Source organism: Rattus norvegicus, chromosome 5 (assembly GCF_036323735.1).
Source record: "Rattus norvegicus strain BN/NHsdMcwi chromosome 5, GRCr8, whole genome shotgun sequence".
NCBI lineage: Eukaryota > Metazoa > Chordata > Mammalia > Rodentia > Muridae > Rattus > Rattus norvegicus.
The window spans coordinates 62,363,317-62,385,331 of NC_086023.1; the positions used below are offsets into that span (position 1 = coordinate 62,363,317).

Sequence of the window (22,015 nt, forward strand, 5' to 3'; positions counted from 1 at the left end):
ATGAGCTCTGGGAGTCTGGGCAGGTCTCATATTGCACAGAGCATCATGGCACCTTCAGTACAAACTCGAGTGGTTACTCCTGATGTGCAGTGCTCAAGTCATGCCATGGTCTCTCTCAGTGCAAACTCGAGTGGTTACTCCTGATATGCAGTGCTCAAGTCATGCCATGGTCTCTCTCTCCTTGAAAGCCAGGGTGAGTAGGGTCAGTCTTTCTGAGGATTCTGGAAGGTATGGTCCCTGTAGCTGCCTCACTCTGCCTTGAACTTCTCAAAATCCCAGACCTGTAAAGGGTTAGAATGCTACTCACGTATGCTATGCTTTCCCAGTGTTTGCTCACAGGCCAGGAAAACCCAGCTACCCCCAACCCCGTGAGCACATTAGTGGCCCTCTTTCGTTAGAACACGTGTAAACAGGAGTCGGTGGTAAAAGGCCAGAGAAGTTCCTGCATACAGTTTATTCCCCCCTGTCTTATGAAGATCCCCTTTCAGATTGCTAGCGCTATCTCTAACCAGTGGTTTGCAGCTCCGTCCCATGGCCACAAAGGAAGGCTCCTTTGCTCACTGCATGTGCTGTCATAAAGGAATAAGGCAGCCATGTCTCAGAGCCATATCTCTCAGCCACAGAGAAGCCTCTCCCCAGCTTTTACCTCATGGGAGGAAAGCTCAGTTAGTGATACGTCCTTTCTTCCATTCTCAGGAACATTGACTCAGCAATAGGTTAAAGAAAACAAATACATCCTTTACAGAAAATTCCTGCCCTAAGCTATATAAATCAGGTGGTGATAAGGGACCCTTCTGTGACTCTTGTTCTGACTCACCTCATGGAAAATCAAGACTTGGCTGAGGTGCTGGTGAGAGAGGAGTCGGTACGGACATTCGTAGGGGACCTCTCTGTGTTGTTGTCGACTGCATTTCCATAAGAGGTTAGAATAACTGAACATAAAGGTATATGTCAACACACTCTGAAGCTCCAAGCATACTCAGGGATTGTAAAATCTGGATTCCTTCATTTTGCTTAGGGCCAGACACCAAACTAATGCAGAACAGTGGACGGTCCACCTTCAAACGAACGCACATAGATCATCTCATGAACGTCCTTGTGCTCTGGGTAAGTTAACCTTTCTTTGCATAGACGTACGTCCACAGGAGCAGTAGGCTCTTCCGAGTCAGAATGTCACAAGACGCTCTATGACCCCAAAAGCTAAGACATGAGCCAGGAAGGAGCAGATACAATGTACAATGTCTAGGTTACTCCTTCTGGTAAGACAATGACGACTAAGAAACAGTTGCCTTTGGTAAGTGGGACCAGAGTTGATCAAATAAAGATACTTTCTCATATCAGATTTGATTGTAACTGTAATAACGTGCCCTGTAGTCTAATAGAATGCCTTATTTAGTCCAATAGTTTTAAAGCTGCATTCCTCAGAGGAGTCTTAGAGTCTGCAGGAGACGGAAGACTGATAGGTTCCTCTGGCTTTGGCGGAGTTCCTGCTTCAAAGAGAGCAGCTTCTCACTATGCTGCTTTATAATATTTCAATTGGAAAAACGGGATCTGCTTAAACATCTGAAAATCACTAATAAAAGGAATCCTGAGGAAGGGAAAGGGGGTTATGTTTGTTTTGGGTTTTGTTTTTTGTTTGTTTGTTTGTGGTTTGGGGGGGCTGTGTTTTTGGTTTGGTTTTTTTTTTTTTTGGTTGTTTGTTTTGTTTTTCTTTTTCCAGACAGGGTTTCTCAGTGTAGCCCTGGCCATCTTGGAACTCGCTCTGTAGACCAGGATGGCCTCAATCTCAGAGATCTGCCTGCCTCCAAAGTGTTGGGATTAAAGGTGTGTGCCACCACCAGCTGGCAGAAAAGAGATGGGTTTTTTGTTTTATTTTATTTTTTAGGTTTACATACATATACATTTTTAAAATAATATTCCCTGTCCTAACCTCTCCCCAGATCCTTCCTACCTCTCTACCCACCCAACTTGGTGCTCCTCCCTTATCTTTCAAAAAATAAAAATAAAGGAAAAGCAAACACAAATATCACAACAAATCAAAAAACTAATAGGAGAAAACTATAATTTAAAAATTCCCTACAAAAACTTACACATAAAAAGTACATGGAGGGCTGGGGATTTAGCTCAGTGGTAGAGCGCTTACCTAGCAAGCGCAAGGCCCTGGGTTCGGTCCCCAGCTCCGAAAAAAAAGAAAAAAAAAAGTACATGGAGTCATTTTGTGTTGGCCAACTATCCCTGGGTACAGGTCGTGCCCTGTGCGTGGTTGATATGCCCAGGGCATTCTGCTGGAGAAAAAAGAGATTTTCCTTCTTAGAGTAAGTAGCAATTATAACTGCTTCTGGGTTAGGATGGACATTGTGTCCACTTCCCCTTCTCTGTGCCATGATTCTGTCTGGTTTGAACTTGTGCAGGTTGAGTGTGTGTGAGTGTGTGTGTGTGAGTGTGTGTGAGTGTGTGTGTGTGAGTGTGTGTGTGTGTGAGTGTGTGTGAGTGTGTGTGTGAGTGTGTGTGTGAGTGTGTGTGAGTGTGTGTGTGAGTGTGAGTGTGTGAGTGTGTGTGAGTGAGTGTGAGTGTGTGTGAGTGTGTGTGAGTGTGTGTGTGAGTGAGTGTGTGAGTGTGTGTGTGAGTGAGTGTGAGTGTATGGGTGTGGGTGTGAGTGTGGGTGTGAGTGTGTGAGTGTGTGTGTGAGTGTGTGTGAGTGTGTGTGTGTGTGTGTGTGTGAGTGTGTGTGTGTGTACATGCGCGCCGTCTCTGTTGTGTCTGGATGACACTGTTTCCTTGGGGTCATCCACCACCTCTGGCTCTTAAAATCTTTCTGCCTCCTCTCCTGCACAGATCCTTGAGCCTTGAGGCGAGCTGTTGGACAATGATATCCTATTTAGGGCTGAATGTTCCAGAGTCTCTCACTTTCTGGGTATTATCCAGCTGTTGCCTCTGTATTAATCCTTATCAACTGAAAGAAGTTTGGGGTTTTTTTAATTAATCATTTTATTTATTTACATTTCAAATGATATCCTCCCTCCCTGTGACACCTCCACAGCTCCCCATCCCATCCCCACGCTCCACACTCCCCTTTGCCTCTGTGAGGGTGCTCCTCCACCCACTTACCCACTCGTGCCTGTGCTCTAGCATCCTCTCTACTCCAGGGGATCAAACCCACACAGGACCAAGGGCCTCCCCTCCTCTTGATGTCAGACAAGGCCATCTTCTGCAACATATGTATCTGGAGCCATGGATCCATGTGTACTCTTTGAATGGTGGTTTAGTCCTGGGAGCTCTGGGTGGTCTGGTTAGTTGATATTGTTCTTCTTATGGGGTTGCAATCCCCTTCAGCTCCCTTAGTCCTTCCCCTAGCTCTTCCCTTGGGGTCCCCAGGCTCAGTCTGGTGGTTGGTTGCGAGCATCCACATCTGTATTGGTCAGGTGCTAGCAGAACCTCTCAGGGAACAGCCATACCAGGCTCCTGTCAGCAAGAGCTTCTTGACATCAGCAATAGTGTTGGGATTTAGTGTCTGCAAACGGGATGGGTCCCTAGGTAGGGCTGTCTCTGGATGGCCTTTACTTCAGTCTCTGTTCCAGTTTCTGTCCCTGTCTGTCCTTAGGACAGGAACATTTCTGGATTAAAAACTTCAAGACGGATATGTGGCCTCATACCATGACCAGGGACCATGCCAATCTACTGGAAGTGATTTCTACAGGCTCTGTCCACCCTTTGTTGCATATTTCTGCTAAAGTCATCCCTGTTGGGCCCTGGAAGCTTCTGCATTCCCTGGTATCTGGGACCCTCCAGTTGCTACCCCTAGTTCCCCATCCCCCCACTGCTATACATTTCTTTTTAATTTCCTGACCATCTATACTTCTCCCTCATCTCACCACACACATGACCTTGCCCACCCCCACCCCCTTTTCCTTCTCGCCTCCTCTCTCCCTTCCAGGATCCTCCCTCCCTCCTCCTCCTGTGGTTATATTGTTCTCCCTTCTAAGTAGGACCTAAGCATCCACGCTTTGGTCTTCCTTCTTCTTAAGCTCCGTATGGTTTGTGGGTTGTATCTTGGGTATTCTTAGCTTTTGGGCAAATATCCACTAATCAATGAGTACATACCATGTGTGTTCTTTTGTGACTGGATTACCTTATTCCAGATGATATTTTCTAGTTCCATCCATTTGCCTGGGAATTTCATGAAGTCATTGTTTTTAACAGTTGAGTAGTACTCCATTGTGTAAATGTACCACATTTTCTGTATCCATTCTTTTGTTGAGGGACATTTGGGTTCTTTCCAGCTTCTGGCTATTATAAATAAGGCCTCTATGAATATAGTGGAGCACGTGTCCTTGTTATATGTTGGAGCATATATCTTTTGGGTATATGCCCAAGAGAGGTATAGCTAGGTCTTCAGGTAGAACTATTTCCAATTTTCTGAGGAACCTCCAGACTGATTTTCAGTTTGCAGTCCTATCAGCAGTGGAGGAGTGTTTCTCTTTCTCCATATCCTCACCAACATCTGCTAACACCTGGTTTTTGATCTTAGCCATTCTGACTGATGTGAGGTGAAATCTCAGGGTTGTTTTGATTTGCATTTCCCTGATGACTAAGGATGTTGAATATTTCTTTAGGTGTTTCTCAGCCATTCGATATTCCTCAGCTGAGAATTCTTTGTTTAGCTCTGAACCCCATTTTATAATAGGGTGATTTGGCTCTCTGGAGTATAACTTCTTGAGTTCTTTGTATATTTTGGATATAAGCCCTCTATCAGTTGTAGGCTTGGTAAAGATCTTTTCCCAATCTGTTGGTTGCTATTTTGTCCTATTGACAGTGTCCTTTGATTTACAGAAGCTTTTTAATCTTATGAGGTCTCATTTGTCCATTGTTGATCTTAGAGCATAAGCCATTGGTGTTCTCTTCAGGAAATTTCCCCCTGTGCTGATATGTTCAAGGCTCTTCCCCACTTTCTCTTCTATTATATTCAGCGTATCTGGTTTTATGTGGAGGTCCTTAATCCACTTGGTCTTGAGCCTCGTACAAGGAGATAAAAGTGGATCAATTCAAATTCTTCTACATGCTGACCGGGGAATTGAACCAGCACCATTTGTTGAAAATGTTATCTTATTTTCCATTGGATGGTTTTGGCTTCTTTGTCAAAGATCAAGTGTCTATAGGTATGTGGGTTTATTTCCAGGTCTTCAGTTTTATTCCACTGATCTACCTGCCTGCCTCTGTACCAATACCATGGGTTTTTTCACAATTGCTCTGTAGTACAGCTTGAGGTCAGGGATAGTGATTCCTCAAGCGGTTCTTTTATTGTTGAGAACAGTTTTCACTATCCTGGATTTTTTGTTATTCCACAAAGTTTGAATGTTGCTCTTTCTTCTCTGTGAAGAATTGAGTTGGAAATTGAATGGGTATTGAATCTGTATGGCCAGATTCAATCCTAATTGCATCTGATCCTAACGAGATCCTGAATGCATCTGATCTCATCTGAAAGAAGTTTTTATGAAGGATGAGTATACACAGCTCTATAGGAATAGCAATATGTGATTAGAGATTACTATATTACTGTGTTCCTTTGGTAGAATAGTAGTAGGTTTATGCCTAGGGACCATGACCTATCTAGTCCTGGGTTCTTGCCACTTTAGCAGTGTCAGACATGGGTTCCATAACAACTGTACCACTGTTGCTCCACTTTCCTGCAGGCTAGTGCTGTTGTAGGTCTTTGGTATGTAACAAGGTGATACTGATGATTACCTTTCTCCTCTGGTAGTATGCAAAGTACCTTCCAGCACCATGAATGCTAGCCAGTAGAGGAGAAGCTTCTAATTAACCTTTTTTAGACATCACATGTATTGGTGTTTTGCCTGTTTGTACATCTGTGTGAGAAGATCAGATTCTCTGGAACTGGAGTTACAGATGGTTGTGAGCTGCCATGTAGGGGTTAGGAATTGAACCTAGGTCCTCTGGAAGAGCACACCCGTCTCTTAACCTCTGAATCATGAGATGAAGCTTCTAGTTGGGCATTAACTTAATTTCTTGTGTTTGATGATGTAGTAAGTGGTGTCTTCAGCAATAGAGCTCAGGTTGTGGAGGGTAACCAATAGCCTTTCCAATAGCTTATGATGTGTGAGGTAATGTCTATGGGCCCCTTTGGCCAACACCTCAACAAGGTAACCCATTCTTGGCATTGGAGGTTTTATTTAGTGGCATAAGATATACAGTTGGGATATCTGTCTCCCTCATTATATGGTGACTCTATTGATATTCCTTTCAAATGTATATATATTTTAGGAAGCTTCTATAGTGGTAGGTTTCTATATAGCTTTTAAAATATAATTTATTTATTAGTTTACATCCCAAATGTTACCCCTGTCCCAGTACCCCCTTGAAGACTTCTTCCCCCATTCCCACTTCACCTCTGAAAAGGTAACCCCAGCATCCCCTCTCCCTGGAGCATCAAATCTCTACAGGATTAGGTGAATCTTCTACCACTGAGCCAGACAAGGCAGTCCTCTGCTACATATGGTCCAAGACCTCTGGCCAGCCTGTGTACACTCTTTGGTTGGTGACTTAGTCTCTGGGAGCTCCCATAGGCCTAGGTTAGTTGGTCTTCCTATGGGGTTGCCATCCCCTTCAGATCCCTCAGTCCTTCCCCTAACTCTTCTATCAGGGTCCCTGACTTCAGACCAATTCTTGGCTGTGACTATCTGCATCTGTCTCAGTCAGCTACTGGTAGAGCCTCTTAGAGGACAGCCATGCTTGGCTCCTGTCTGCAAGCACAAGATGGCATCAGTAATAGTTTCAGGATTTGCTGCCAGCTCCTGGGATGGATCCCAAGTTGGGCTGGTCACTGGTCAGCCATTCCTTTCAGTCTCTGTTCCATTTTTGTCCCTTCACTTCTTTTAGACAGGAACTCTGTGTGGCTTTCAGGAATGCCTCTAACATTAGTTATCTCTCCCCATCTTCCCACCTCTACCCATCCTTATTCTAGTTTCCCCTGTATTTGTTATAGTATATTCAGTTTCTCTTTCCCTGGAAGAGTCCTTCCTCCCTGCTGCCCCCTTACCTAACCTCTGTAGACGTTCCGATTGAAGCACACATCTAAAGCACACATCCACATAGAAGAAAAAACATACAATGCTTGTCTTTTGGGGTCTGGGTTTCCTCACTCAGCATGATTGTTTATAACTTTATCCATTTAACCTACAAACTCCATAATTTCATTTTTCTTAATAGCTGAATAATATTCCATTGTGCAAATGCACCACATTTTCATTATCTTTTCATTAGTTGATGGACATCAAGAATGTTTCCACTTTTGGTTATTATGAATAGAGCGTCAATAAGCATGTATGGAAAAGTATTTCTGTAGTAAGATGTAGAGTCCTTTTGCTAGATGTCCAAGAGTGGTGGCCAGAGCCTGTGATAGGCAGCTTTCATCTTCCTCAGGAACCTCTGCACTGACTCCCTTAGTGCCTGAACCGATTTGCACCCCACCAGGAATGAGGAAGTGTTTTACTTTCCCTGAACCCTTCCCAGCGTGGGCTATAAATATTTTAAATTTTGTATTTATTATTATTGTTGTTGTTGTTGTTGTTGTTGTTGTTGTTGTTGTTCCTTTATTTTGGACATTCTGGTTGGGGTAAGATGAAATCTCAGAGTACTTTTAATTTGGATTTTCTGATGGCTAAGAGTGTTCAACATTCTTTTTAAGTGATTCTGAGTTATTCATGTTTCATTTCGAAAGAACTCTGTTGAGTTTGATAGCCCATTTTTAAACTGGGTTTTCTGGGGGGGTTCGGTTGGGTTTGTTCAGATTGTTTTGTTGTCATTTGCATTTTGTCTTCTGCTTGTTTTTTATTTTGTTTTGTATATTCTAGATACTAACCCTCTGTCAGGTATATATTGGAACAGTTTTTTTTTTTCATTCTGTAGGCTGCCTCCTTGCTTGAATGATGACTGGCATTTTAGGCTGTATGAAAGCTTTTCAGTTTCATGAGGTCCCATTAGTTAAGTGTTAACTGCAGGGCCTATTCAGGAACTCTTTTCCCGTGCCAATGAGTTTAAGCCTGTTCCTTACTTTCTCTTCTATCAGACTCAGGGTATCTTATTTACTGTTGAGTTCCTTGATCCACTTGAACTTGAACTTTATGCAGGGTGATGAACATGGATCTATTTGTATTCTACATTCTTCTGTCCAGTTAATCAGCACCATCTTCTGAAGATAGTGTCTTTTCTCCAGTGTGTGCTTTTGGCCTCTTTGTGAGTTGGTAGGTGTATGGAGTTGTCTGGGTCTTCAGTTTGGCTCCACTGACAGTGTGTCTGTCTGTGTGCTGATGCCATTGGCTCCACTGACAGTGTGTCTGTCTGTGTGCTGATGCCATTGGCTCCACTGACAGTGTGTCTGTCTGTGTGCTGATGCCATTGGCTCCACTGACAGTGTGTCTGTCTGTGTGCTGATGCCATTGGCTCCACTGACAGTGTGTCTGTCTGTGTGCTGATGCCATTGGCTCCACTGACAATGTGTCTGTCTGTGTGCTGATGCCATTGGCTCCACTGACAGTGTGTCTGTCTGTGTGCTGATGCCATTGGCTCCACTGACAGTGTGTCTGTCTGTGTGCTGATGCCATTGGCTCCACTGACAGTGTGTCTGTCTGTGTGCTGATGCCATTGGCTCCACTGACAGTGTGTCTGTCTGTGTGCTGATGCCATTGGCTCCACTGACAGTGTGTCTGTCTGTGTGCTGATGCCATTGGCTCCACTGACAGTGTGTCTGTCTGTGTGCTGATGCCATTGGCTCCACTGACAGTGTGTCTGTCTGTGTGCTGATGCCATTGGTTCCACTGACAGTGTGTCTGTCTGTGTGCTGATGCCATGCTGCTTTTATTATAACAGCTCTGTAGTATAGCTTGAGGCCAGGGGAATGCCTCTAGCAGTTCTTTTATTATTCAGGATTATTTTAGTTATACTGGCTTATGTGTATGTGTGTGTCTCTATGTGTTTCCATATGGCATCAAAGGTTTTTTTCAGTTTCTGTGAAGAATTGTGCTGGAGATTTGATGGGGATTACCTTGAATCTGTAGATTTCTTTCAGTACAATGAGCATTTTCATCTTTTTTTTCCTTTTTATTGGAAATAGATTCTTCTCTCACACAATTTATTCCAACCACAGTTTCCCCTCCCTCCACTCCTCCTATCCCCTCCCTGACTCCCCACTCCCCACCCCCAGAGCTACCACACCTCTGTTTCCTCTTCAGAAAAGGACAGGCCTCTAAGAGACAATAGACAAATGGAGCAAAACAAGACCTAGTAAGACAAGGCTACAGTCCTTATATGGAGGCTAGACAAAGCAACTCAGTGGGAGGAAGAGTCTCAAGACAAGACAGAAGAGTCAGAACTATAGCCTCTTACACTGCTGGGAGTCTCACAAAAACATGCAGATAACAGCCGCAGCATATATGTAAGGGACCTGGTGCTGCCCATGCAGGCCCAGTGCTTGCCATTTTAGTCTCTGAACCCATGTGAGTCCTGCCCAGTTGATTGGTAGACCATGTTCTCCTGGTGCCCTCCATCCCCTTTGATTCCTACAAGTCTTTCTTCTCCTCTTCTGTGGTGTTCCCTGATCTCTGAGAGAAGGGATCTAATGGAGACCTCCAGTTTAGACTCTTTCCATATAATATCTGTCTATGGGTCTGCCTTAGTTAGGGTTTTATTGCTGTGAACAGACACCATGATCAATGCAAGTTTCATAAAGGCAAGCAATTGAAGTCAAAGTCAGCACTCAGCACCCAGCACACCACGACTACGGGGTCTCCAGCTGCTGCCCTTGAGGAGCTGTAGCTTCAGTGGGCCCATGGCCTCCCTTCTACCTTCACCACATGCTGCACTGTTACACAACCGCCGTCTTCCTTCCCTCGCTATCAATTTCCCCAGCATCCTCCCCACAACTACACCAAAACCACACAACTCAGTGAGTTAAAGTGGCAGCCACTGCTGCCTCCCCGCCCCCGCCCCCACCCCCAACAGGGGTGCAGTGATTAAGAACTTGGCCTCTGGCTCTGTTTTGGAACCTGCTTCCCCTATTCAGTGTCTGAGTGACTTGAGGTAGAACATTGTTCCACTTTCAGTATCAAGATTCTCACCTGTCAGAGGTTTTCCTCAACATTAAACAACACGTAAAGCCCTTGGCACAGATCCTGTTAATTGGTACTTGGTGTGTTCTAGTTGTTGTTGGTACCTCCCTTCGATTCTCACAGATGGCTCCTGCTGGCCTGTCTTCACCCTGTGTAGCACTCTAGTGCCCACCCGCCCCCCATCTCCAAGGGAAACACCTATGAGAGCTAAGACCACAAAGGACAGATGAAGAAGTGTATTCAGACCTGCTATTCTGTTTTGTTTTCTATACAGATTTTCATGCTTCTAGGCGGAATGTGTTTTCTGCTGTCGATTGGACATGGCATTTGGGAGAGCAACAGAGGTTACCACTTCCAGGCATTTCTCCCATGGGAGCGCTATATTACTTCATCAGCTGCGAGCTCTGCCCTCGCTTTCTGGTCCTACTTCATAGTGCTCAACACCATGGTACCCATTTCCCTCTATGTCAGGTGGGCATCTTTGACCATCTCTGCACTCTTCCTGTTTTAGTAGTCAACTAGAGTATGAAATTTTAGAAAGCATGTGGTGTGTGCTCTCTCTTTTGAAAGACAAGAGCTTGCTATGTAGCCTAAGCTGACTTCAAACTTCAGATCCTCCTGCCTCAGCATCAGCACTGGGATTCTGGGCATGCTCCACCATTCCACCAAAGCTCACTATGTGCCCTTTAGCTCTTTTCTTTATACAGGCTTGGTGTGTGAAACACTAAGGCCTATCTAGAAGTTGCATAAATCTCTTTCATGTCTAGAACCCTGTGCTAGATATTATATGATTTATGTAAAAGGATAAGTGTACATCCCCTTAAGTAACCTGTAAGTGACTACATAAGACATGTAAGCACATGGAACAATTAGTAAAAGACACACAAACTTTTTGTTGCTTAACTATTCCAAACAGGCTCTCCATACCAATGAGATAGGTTCTAAACATTCACTCACATGTTATACAGAACTCAGAATACATTTTTCCCTTAAAAAAAAAAAAGAATGGAAAATACATGTGGTAGTTTGAGTAAGAATGCTCCCTATAGGCACATTAATTTGAATACTTAATAGTATTAGGAGGTGTGGCCCTGTTGGAGTGGGCATGGCTTTATTAGAAGTTTGTCACTGGGAGTGGGCTTTGAGGTTTCAAAAGCCCATGGCAGACCCAGTGTCTCTTTTTCTCCCTGATGCTTGTGGATCAGGATGTATCTCTCAGCATCGGGGCCATGTCTGCCTACCTGCCGCCATGCTCCCCACCATGATGATAATGGACTGACCCTCTGAAACTGTAAGCCAGCCTGATTAAATGCTTTCTTTTACAAGTAGTCATTGTGTCTCTTCATAAAAATAAAACAGAAGGTATATGCTTTATGATCTGAGGTCCAAATCTATATTTGTACATGTTGTCTCTTTTTAAAAATGTATAACTTTATTTATTATTGTGAATTGAAGTTTCATGATGTTTTCTGGCTTTCATTTTCATTGTAGTGTGTTGTAACAGTCCTTGTTTCACCTCTAATTTTACTGAGTTTTTTCTCTTTCCTTTGATTAGTGTGGGTTTGTAAATTTTATCTGTCTTTTAAAGAACCTGTGTGTGTGTGTGTGTGTGTGTGTGTGTGTGTGTGTCCCTCCCTCCTTTCCAAGTCTCCTAAAGCCTGACTTCCGATATCCCAACCCTGAAACATTCTCCATAACAGAGTTACCTTATTTAATAAATGACAGCCTAGTATTGCCACATCCTTTACTAGGTGCCGGGGATAAAAACTGAACTATAAAGCATCACTTTCTCTAGAGAAGTTTGTCCGTAGCTGCAGAAACCAATAAAGAAGCATGGCACAATATGAGCTTTCTGTAATCACAGTGTGCGTGTGTATCATAAACGCTTTAAGGAGACATAGGCGAGCTCTGCCCGGGGAGGCTCAGGACAGTCTGCAGGAAAGGTGATGCTCAGACTGTGTGTGAAAAGCGAGTGAGTAAAGGACCCTGAGGTGGGCAGCTTTTCAGATATCAGAGGTGAAAGTGTTCTCAAATTAGACTAAATTATCAGGTCCAAAAATCATAAATTACAAGCAAAAGAGTTTGGATTTATCTTATAAGCAGTACTGAGCCAACCAATATCTAAGTAATAATGTGAATTATTAATATAATTACATACAACTCTATAATATTAATCATATAACATAGATATAATAAGTGGCATATTGATTATATGATATATTATTTATGTATTATGCATAATCTTCCATGTTCTCTCCTCTGCAGCTACCCCCACTCCCCACCCTACCCCCCACCCCCACCCCCACCCCTGTCTTGGCTCTCTTGTTCCAGTCTCCTCCTCTTCCTTCAAATGTTTCTCCGCCCATCCTTCCTTTTTGTCCAATGAGAGGCCTCCTTCTATCCTGCACCTGCCCTCACCTGTATTTTACAAATTCAATGGGGAGAAGGTTCTGGTGAAGTCACCTGAGTCCTGAGTAGTGACTACGCAGCCGTCCTTGGGGCAGTGAATTAGCATCAAAATACAGATAACTCCAGGGCAAACCACAACAGCCACCTAGTCTTTAATAAATGTACCAAAAACAGACATTGTAGAAATGACAGCCTCTTCAAAATTAGGGAAGCCATTGAGGTAAACAAAATCAGCCAGACCCAGACAATTACTCTGCGTTTTCTCTCCTATGTGGAACCTAGATTTAAATTTGTCCATGTTTTTGTGTGTGTGTGTGTGTGTGTGTGTGTGTGTGTGTGTGTGTGTGTGTGATGGGGGTAATGATGTGAGTGCAGACGGACACGCAGGAGAAACAGGGAGGCTAGCAAGACACAAGACGGTAGGGTAGGGCAGGAGGAAGGCTTGTGGGGCAGGTGCACAGGAACAAAACTCGTGAAAATGCCATATGGAAGCCATCGTTTGTGTGCTTACTCAAATGTTCTGAGCCAGGCTGTCACTGTGTAGACCTAGCTGTCCTGGAACTCACTGTGTAGATTAATAATGATTGGCACACAGCCCCATCCCACCCCTTTACGTGCAGCTGAAAACAGCAGGCTAGTTACAGAACAGTGTGAACCTGCTACTGGTGACTTTATTACATTAAATGAGCTAGCAATTGTCACTGGATTTATATATTAAGGAAATTATATATAGAATACTGCAAAACTACAGTAAAAAGACTGACGTTTGCCCCTTTTCTGCTCAGGAAGTCCCTTTACTCCCAAGCTTCATAGTATGTCGTCCTGGCTCCACAATGCACTGCCACTATTACTGTTTCTCTTCTTTCTGATCTTCCTTCTCTTCCCCAGTGCCAGAACTTCCAGAACCTTCCCGTTCAGATGCCATCTTTTTATATGCCATTTCAAAGAGGACCAGTTGCCTGCTGATGAGTGCAACAAGCTAAAGGAAGAAATTTCCAAAATGAGAGAACTCCTTGCTTGAAAGGACAGTGAAACAGGATAAAACATTAGGCAGGCGGCATCTTCCCTTCAGCAGACATCATTGAAATTCTTCGAAATGGCATATAATTGACTCTTTCTAGACACATTGCAGAATGTTAGTGGAAGCAAAATATATCCCAGACAAATTAATCAGCTCTATTGGTGGGAAAACCTCGCCCAATAGTAACTAAGGTCAGAATTAGGTTGCACTGACCAGTGTGGGAAAGCCCTGCACAGACCCTCATCTATCGTGGACTTGGAAGAAGCAAACCAAAATAATATATCTGCTTGTCAAGCTCTGACCAGAACCCTCTTTTTTTTTGCTTTCTCCTTAGTGTGGAAATAATAAGACTGGGCAACAGTTACTATATCAACTGGGATCGAAAGATGTTTTATGCCCCAAAGAACACCCCAGCACAGGCTCGTACCACCACTCTTAATGAGGAGCTTGGCCAAGTTGAATATGTGTTCTCTGACAAAACAGGAACCCTGACTGAGAATGTGATGATTTTCAACAAATGTTCTATCAATGGGAAGACTTATGGTACGTGTACTTTCCTGCCCTCCCTGACTCTGAGAGTCTGCTTAGAAGACTGCTTCAAGTATACAAAGTCTACAGAGTCTCTGAAATTCTATTCACCTTCTGTTCTCACAGCCCTTTATTAACTAAGCTGGGAATGAGAGAGGTGAGGTGGCCCTCCCCAGGGAAGAGCACTCCAGTGGCTTGTCCAGTGCCAATTAGCCCTAAAAACATACCTACAAGTAACATTACATGAGCTCAGTAGGACATATATGTGTGTGTGTGTATTTTTATATATGTTGTTATATATAAATACATATGTGTATATGTATATACATGTACATATATACAAAGTATATGTACATATATTTATATGTGTATATAAAAATATGTAAGCATGCAATAGCAATTACTGAAAAAAGAGGCCATAAATTTGAGGGAAATTTGGAGGGTTATATGGATATGTCCAGAGGGAAGAAAGAGAAGGGAGAAATGATGTAATTGTATTATAATCTAAAAATGTTTCTAACCAGAAACCCATTTATTTAGCACATAGTAGATGAAATCCTTTGTTTTGTATTTTAAGAAGACCAAAATTTACAAGATCTAGTCATTAGTCTCAAGGGGTTCCCACTGTCTTGAAGAAAAAATAATATGCTCAGTTATTTATAAAATAAAATCAAATGGATATTGGTAAAGGGGTAGAAAATTTTCATTGAGGAGGAGTAGATTTTGAGTCTATAGTAGAGTATGCAGCTAACAGCCATTAACCATGATGTCTTTATGCTTCCAGCTCCAAGCTGATAAGACACACACACACACACACACACACACACACACACACGATAGATAGATAGATAGATAGATAGATAGATAGATAGATAGATAGATAGATAGAAGAAAGGAAGGAAGGAAAGAAAGGAAGATTGATTGTGAATGGTGGGCCCTAAGGGATGATATTAAGGCTGTCCTCTGGCCTCCATACACATGAGTGTACATGTGCATTCCTAAACAAAAAATATAATAAAGAAAGCCTTCTTTAAATTACCCAGAAATCCCCTTCCTAGATACCCTCCTAAAGTAGAAAAAGAGTAAAACAGGTGCTTGCAAATATTTGTTGCAGCATTATTGCCCCAAAATAGAGTATCCCATATACTCATCAGTACGTGAGCAGACACTTTAAAGTAGGCCATAAATATATGTGGCATGATTTGCTCATCAGGAGTCATGGAATTTGGTGCCTGGTACAACATGGATAAGCCTTAAGAGCAGTGTGCTAAGTCAATGGCCTGACACACAAGGACAAATGCTGCATGGCTCTCCCTGAGTAAAGAATCAGGATAGGAAAAATCCATGGAAATAAAAGCAGAAGAGGTGGCGGGGGCTGGAGATGAGGGGACGGGAGTTTGTCCTTGAGGTGCTTACACAATGTTGCGTATTGTAAATACACAGTAATGGTGGCTGCGTAGCACTGCGGGTGTAATCGATGGTGCTGAATTTTAAAGTGGCAGGTTTTATAGCACACACACACACAACAAGATTAAAGTCTTCCCTTACCCCTTCACTAAGTCTCTGCTCCCTTTACTTGCCAATAGGTTACTCCTACGACGAAAATGGACAGTGTGTGCCAAAATCTCCAGTGAGTAATGCAGCTTCTTGTGACTTACGTGGGGGAAGTCAGGGCAGAAGTCTCTTTAACACAATTCAGTCTCGACTCCTCAAATAATGAGATTTTGGTGGCCTAATGTTTTTTCTTAAATTATGTACATGGCCTGTCTTTATTTGAGAAATTTTTGAAAGTAGTTTTGTCAGTGTTGGCTGTGTCTTGATTCTCCTCCTACCCCCTCTCCCTTTCTCTCAATCTCTCTCAAAACAATCCATGATCATCATCTCAGTCGCTGTTATATTGCTGGGAAGAGACATCATGTCCAAGGCCACACTTAGAAAGAAAGCATTTACCTGGGGGCTGGCTTAGTTTCCAAGGGTTGGCCTGCCATCATTAAGGTAAGAAGCAGACAGGCATGGTGCAGGAGCAGCACCTGAGAGCTTTACTTCCTGGTCTGCAAGCAGCACGCAGAAGGAAAAACACAGGACTAGGCATGGGCCTCAAGCCTCAGAGCCCACCCCAGCAACACATCTGCTCAAATAGGACACCGCACACCTTCTAATCCTTCCAGACAGTTCATCTACTGGGGACCAAACATGCAAGTAACTGAGCCTGTGGGGGGCTTTCTCTGCAAACCACTGCACGTCCCTCCCTGGCTCCCACAGCGTTGGAGCCGGATCATAATGCAAAATGCACTCAGTCTAATTTCAAAGGTCCCCAGAGTCGTCCAGTCTCAAAACCGTTTCAAGTCCAAAGTCTCTTCTGAGACTCAAGGCAGACTCTTAACTGTAACCTCCTGTAAAAGCAAAAAGCAGACCACATGCTTCCAACATACATTGGCACAGAGTATATACATCACCATTCCAAAGATGAGGAAAGGAAGCGTAGTGAGGAAATGCTGGACCCAAGTGCGATGGCTGTAATGGGTTGTCAGCTTGACCACATCTGGACCCTAGTGTGATGGCTGTAATGGGTTGTCAGCTTGACCACATCTGGACCCAACTGTGATAGCTGTAATTGGTTGTCAGCTTGACCACATCTGGACCCAAGTGTGATGGCTGTAATGGGTTGTCAGCTTGACCACATCTAGACCCAAGTGTGATGTCTGTAATTGGTTGTCAGCTTGACCACATCTGGACCCAAGTGTGATAGCTGTAATTGGTTGTCAGTTTGACTACTTCTGGAATTAACTAATGTCCAAGTGTCTGGGTACATGTGTTAGGGATTTTTTTTAATTAGGTAATTTGAATTGAGAAGACTCACTTTTTGTTTGAATCTTTTGAGGTGAGAAGATTTACCTTTATAATCCAGCCCCATATCTTCTGCTGGCAGCCTAGGTAAGACAGAAGGGAGCCTGCTCTCCTTGCCTGCTTGCCCTCACTCACTCAGGCAGTTGCATCCCTTCACTTATATTAGAGCCTACTTTTTGCAGATTCTGATGTACACTGAGGACAAACTGAGACATCCAGCCTTGTGAACTGGTTTTTGGACTTTCTGTTGGTAGACAGTTGTCGTTGGACTAGCTGGAACACAGCCTGTGAGCCATTCTGTAAATAACTATTCATTCATTCATTCATTCTCTCTCTCTCTCCCTCCCTCCCTCCTTCCCTCCTCCCTCCCCCATCCCCCTCCCTCCTTCCCTGTCCTCTCCCTCCCTCTCTAATATAATACATTTATATATACTAATCATCCTAAACCTGTTAAAGAGCCTTCTGCTCCAGGCTGCACACAAAGCTAGTGACTTTTGGTATATAGGTTGAAATAACACACCCAAGTGAGAAATGTCCCATCTCTAGAGCCCAAACAGTTCCACTACACATTGTGATTCTTTCAGGGTAGTGGAAGGGGCTAGGTGCAATAATTTATCTTTTACCTTAGAAGGTGCTTTTCTAGTTCAGAGTTCAAGAGTCTTCCATACTCCTCCAAACAACAGCATGTTCAGGCCTATGGCAGTAGTACCCTACTTCTGGTATTAACTTCTGTCTTAATTAGTGTTCTATTGAGTTACCATGATCATGGCTACATTTATAAAAGAAAGCATTTAACTGGGGACTTCCTTACAGTTTCAGAGGGCTAGTATATTATCATCAAGGCAGGAAGTAGACAGCATGATGCTGAAACAGTAACCAGGAGCTTGACATACTGATTCACAGGCAGCAAGCAGAGGGGAAGTCACTGGGCCTAGCATGGGCTTTTGAAACCTCAGAACCCACCCCCCAGCGACAGACTACTCCAAGAAGGCCACACCTCCTAATCTTTCCAAACAGTTTGTCAACTGAGGACCAAGCATTCAAACATCCAAGCCTATGGAGCCATTCTCCTCCAAACCACCACAATATAATCATTATAACAATTTTCAAGTAGGGGCTGGGATATAGCTCCTTTGGTAAAGTGCTTACCTTATAGCATGAGGATGTGAGTTTGGACTACCCACATAAGAAGCTAATGTAGCAGCTCTCTAGCCTCGGTGCTGGGAGATAGTCACTGGAGTGCACTGGCCTACAACAATCTAGATGAAAAGGCCAGCTTCTTAGTGAGAGATGCTATCTTTAAAAAAATGATGTGGAAAGAGAAGTCTCCTTAATGAGGGTGAGGACTACATTTATTTGTGGTGTAAGGACAAATACTTGGATTGTAGATGGGAATTATGCTGATTTAATAAAGTGGCAGTTGTAGATTCTTATCAAAGATCCATGGTTTCACTCACACTGTGTAGTTGGCAGGTTTCAGTTCCAGGAATAGTTCTTTTTGTTGGGTGGGTGTTAAGTCCAATTAGAGAGCTGTTGGTTACTTGGAGAGGATGTGTGCCACTACTGTGCCCTTGGGGCTGTCATGCTATATAGGTCTTTGTATGGTTCATAGGTATCATAGCTGGGTACACCCATTGGTTGCTGTCCTCCTTTAGAAGCTTGCAAGGCATGTTTGCAAGGCCTATAAAGCTAGTCCTCAGGGAGGATGCTTCAGGTCAATTCTAGTTCTGGGGTCTCTGGACCCAGACTAAAATATATCACCATATATTCTTCAGGAATGGGGACTTGCAAAAAACCACAGCCAATCAAATGCAGAGTTGTGGAGCCCAGTTCCAACTGATGCATCTAATACAACTCCCATACCTAGAGCTAAGGGGTCGGAGCAGAAGGGCAGGAACGACGGTAAGAGCCAGAGGAGAAGGGGGTCGCTGTGAGATGCTCTCCTAAAGTCTTACCAACATGGCTGCCAAACACGAGCTGAAGAAGGACAACAGACAAGCTAAAATGGACTGCTGGGCCAGGGGAGGTAGAGGTGGTAGCCAGACTTCAACCCTACACAATGAATTACAGGCAACTAAGGAATGCAGAGAACAGGAGAATTAGTATTCTCCAGAGAAGAACACACCAACTGTTTATCCAGCACCAAATGGTCAGCCCTGAACATACATGGAAGTAACATTATACAGACTGTACTATGTATTTAAGAATACACATACACACGGAGAGGCTGGCAGTCAGGAATCATAGTATGCATGCCCTTTCCAGGATCCATGTCTGCCTGACATTACATCCTGGTCATCTTCGCATCTCAGCAGGTCTTCTCTGCAGTATAATTTTAATGTTGTGTGTAATGTCCGAGTGAACTGGAGTACCTCGGTTAGCTATTCAATTCCCTGTTGTTTCTCGTGTTCTTTTACCAGTACAATAACATTTGGTAAACCTCTTGATGATCTAGAATAAAGTTCTGCATCAAAATTAGCTAGACAAACTAGATAGGTTTACATTCAACAATAAATATATGAAAATTCCTTTTGTCCCATATCCTTGTTGATACTAAGTTTTAACAATTTTTTTGAACTGTGGATATCAAATAGGTAGACAGCCAAGTGGCTCAAGGTTTCCTGACATAGTCCAGGCTAACCTGAAACTTGTGATTCTTCTGCCTTAGGCTCCTGTTACTGGTATTTTGGACTTGTACCATCACACCTGGTTTATTACTCTTTCATTAATGTATTTTAACTAATACATAAAAACAAAATTAGACATTTGTGGGATACAATGTAATATTCTGGTTTTGTTTGTGTGGTTTTTGTATGTTTTTATTGTTCTCATTTTGAGACAGGAATTCTCTGTGTAACAACCCTGGCTGTCCTGGAACTCATTTTGTAGACCAGGCTGGCCTCAAACTCACTGAGATCCACCTATCTCTGCCTCCTGAGTAAGGGATTAAAGGTGTGTATGACAATGCCTATCATAATGTCTTCATGTATGTATACATTGTGTATGATTCAAGTCAAATGTATCTCCTCAAACAGTTATCATTTCTTTATGTTAAAAATATTCTGCTGAGACAGGATCCTTCCTGTCTCCATCTGTGCCCAGAGCTAAGACCTGTCTGTCCCACAGCCCTCCATAACCAAATCCTGACCCTTAGAGAGCTGGTCTCCCAGGAGTACTCTCACTCCTAAGATCACAGGCTCACAGGCCGGCAGCGGGGACAAGCTCTAGTCAGAGACAGCAAGACCAGCTAACATCAGAGATAACCAGATGGTGAGAGGCAAATGCAAGAACCTAAGCAACAGAAACCAAGACTACTTGGCATCATCAGAACCCACTTCTCCCACTGGAGCAAATACTGGATATCCCAACACACCAGAAAAGCAAGGTTTGGATTTCAAATCACATCTCATGATGATGTTAGAGGACATTAAGAGGGACATAAATAACTCCATTAAAGAAATACAGGACAACACAGGGTAAACAGGTAGAAGCCCTTAAAGAGGAAACACAAAAATCCCTTAAAGAATTACAGGAAAACACAACCAAACAGGTGAAGGAATTGAACAAAACCATCCAGGATCTAAAAATGGAAATAGAAACAATGAAGAAATCACAAAGGGGGACAACCCTGGAGATAGAAAACCTTGCAAAGAGATCAGAAGTCATAGATGCAAGCATCACCAACAGAATACAAGAGATAGAAGAGAGAATCTCAGGAGCAGAAGATACCATAGAAAACATTGACAGAACTGTCAAAGATAATGTAAAATGCAAAAAGCTCCTAACCTAAAACATCCAGGAAATCCAGGACACAATAAGAAGACCAAATCTAAAGATAATAGGAATATAAGAGAGCAAATATTCCCAACTTAAAGGGCCAGTAAATATCTTCAACAAAATCATAGAAGAAAACTTCCCTAACCTAAAGAAAGAGATGCACATGAACATACAGGAAACCTACAGAACTCCAAATACACTAGACCAGAAAAGAAATTCCTCCCTTCACATAATAGTCAAACACCAAATGCACAAAACAAAGAAAGAATATTAAAAGCAGTAAGGGAAAAGGGTCAAGTAACATATAAAGGCAGACCTATCAGAATTACACCAGACTTCTCAACAGAGACTATAGAAGCTAGAAGAGCCTGCGCAGATGTCATACAGAAAGAGAACACAAATGCCAGCCCAGGCTACTATAGCCAGCAAAGCTCTCAATTAACATAGATGGGGAAATCAGTATATTCCATGATAAAACCAAATTTACACAATATCTTTCCAGAAATCCAGCCCTACAAAGGATAATAGACGGAAAACTCCAACACAAGGAGGGAAAGTACACCCTAGAAAAAGCAAGAAAGTAATCTTTCAACAAAACTAAAAGAAGAAAGCCACACAAACGTAATTCCACCTCTAACAAGAAACTAACAGGAAACAACAATCACTGGTCCTTAATGTCTCTTATCATCAATGAACTCAATTTTCCAATAAAAAGACATAGACTAACAAACTGGATATGTAAAGAGGATCCAGCATTTTGCTGCATACAGGAAACAAACCTGAGTGACAAAGACAGACTCTACTCAGGTTAAAAGGCTGGAAAAAGAATTTCTAAGCAAATGGTCCCAAGAAACAAGCTGGAGTAGCCATTCTAATGTCCAATAAAATCGACTTTCAACCAAAAGTTAATCAAAAAAGATAAGGAATGACACTTCATACTCATCAAAGGAAAAATCTACCAAGATGAACTCTCAATTCTGAACATCTATGCTCCAAATGCAAGGCACCTACATTCACAAAAGAAACTTTACTAAAGCTCAAAGTGTACATTGCACCACACACAATAATAGTGGGAAACTTCAACACCCCACTCTCATCAATGGACAGATCATGGAAACAGAAACTAAACATAGGCACAGGGAAACTAACAGAAGTTATGAACCAAATGGATTTAACAGATGTCTATAAAACAATTCATTCTAAAACTAATAAATATACCTTTTTCTCAGCACCTCATGGTACCTTTTCCAAAACTGACCATATAACTGGTCACAAAACAGGCCTCAACAGACACAAGAAGAATGAAATAATC

At 42.9% G+C, this 22,015-nt stretch overlaps 1 protein-coding gene across 12 annotated transcripts in view; it reads left to right on the forward strand.

Moving 5' to 3' along the window:
• Positions 1-22,015, forward strand: part of Atp8b5p (ATPase, class I, type 8B, member 5, pseudogene) — a 113,631-nt gene that overhangs the window by 61,104 nt on the left and 30,512 nt on the right. For 10 of the 12 annotated variants that reach the window (XM_039110987.2, XM_039110994.2, XM_039110989.2 and 7 more), the window contains 4 exons: positions 1,019-1,107; positions 10,396-10,592; positions 13,886-14,094; positions 15,666-15,709. In XM_039110987.2, the coding sequence (XP_038966915.1) occupies positions 1,019-1,107; positions 10,396-10,592; positions 13,886-14,094; positions 15,666-15,709 (539 nt within the window). Of the gene's footprint in view, positions 1-1,018; positions 1,108-10,395; positions 10,593-13,885; positions 14,095-15,665; positions 15,710-22,015 lie in introns of those variants that run through there. The other 2 variants (XM_039110997.2, XM_039110998.2) reach the window with 2 other exon arrangements.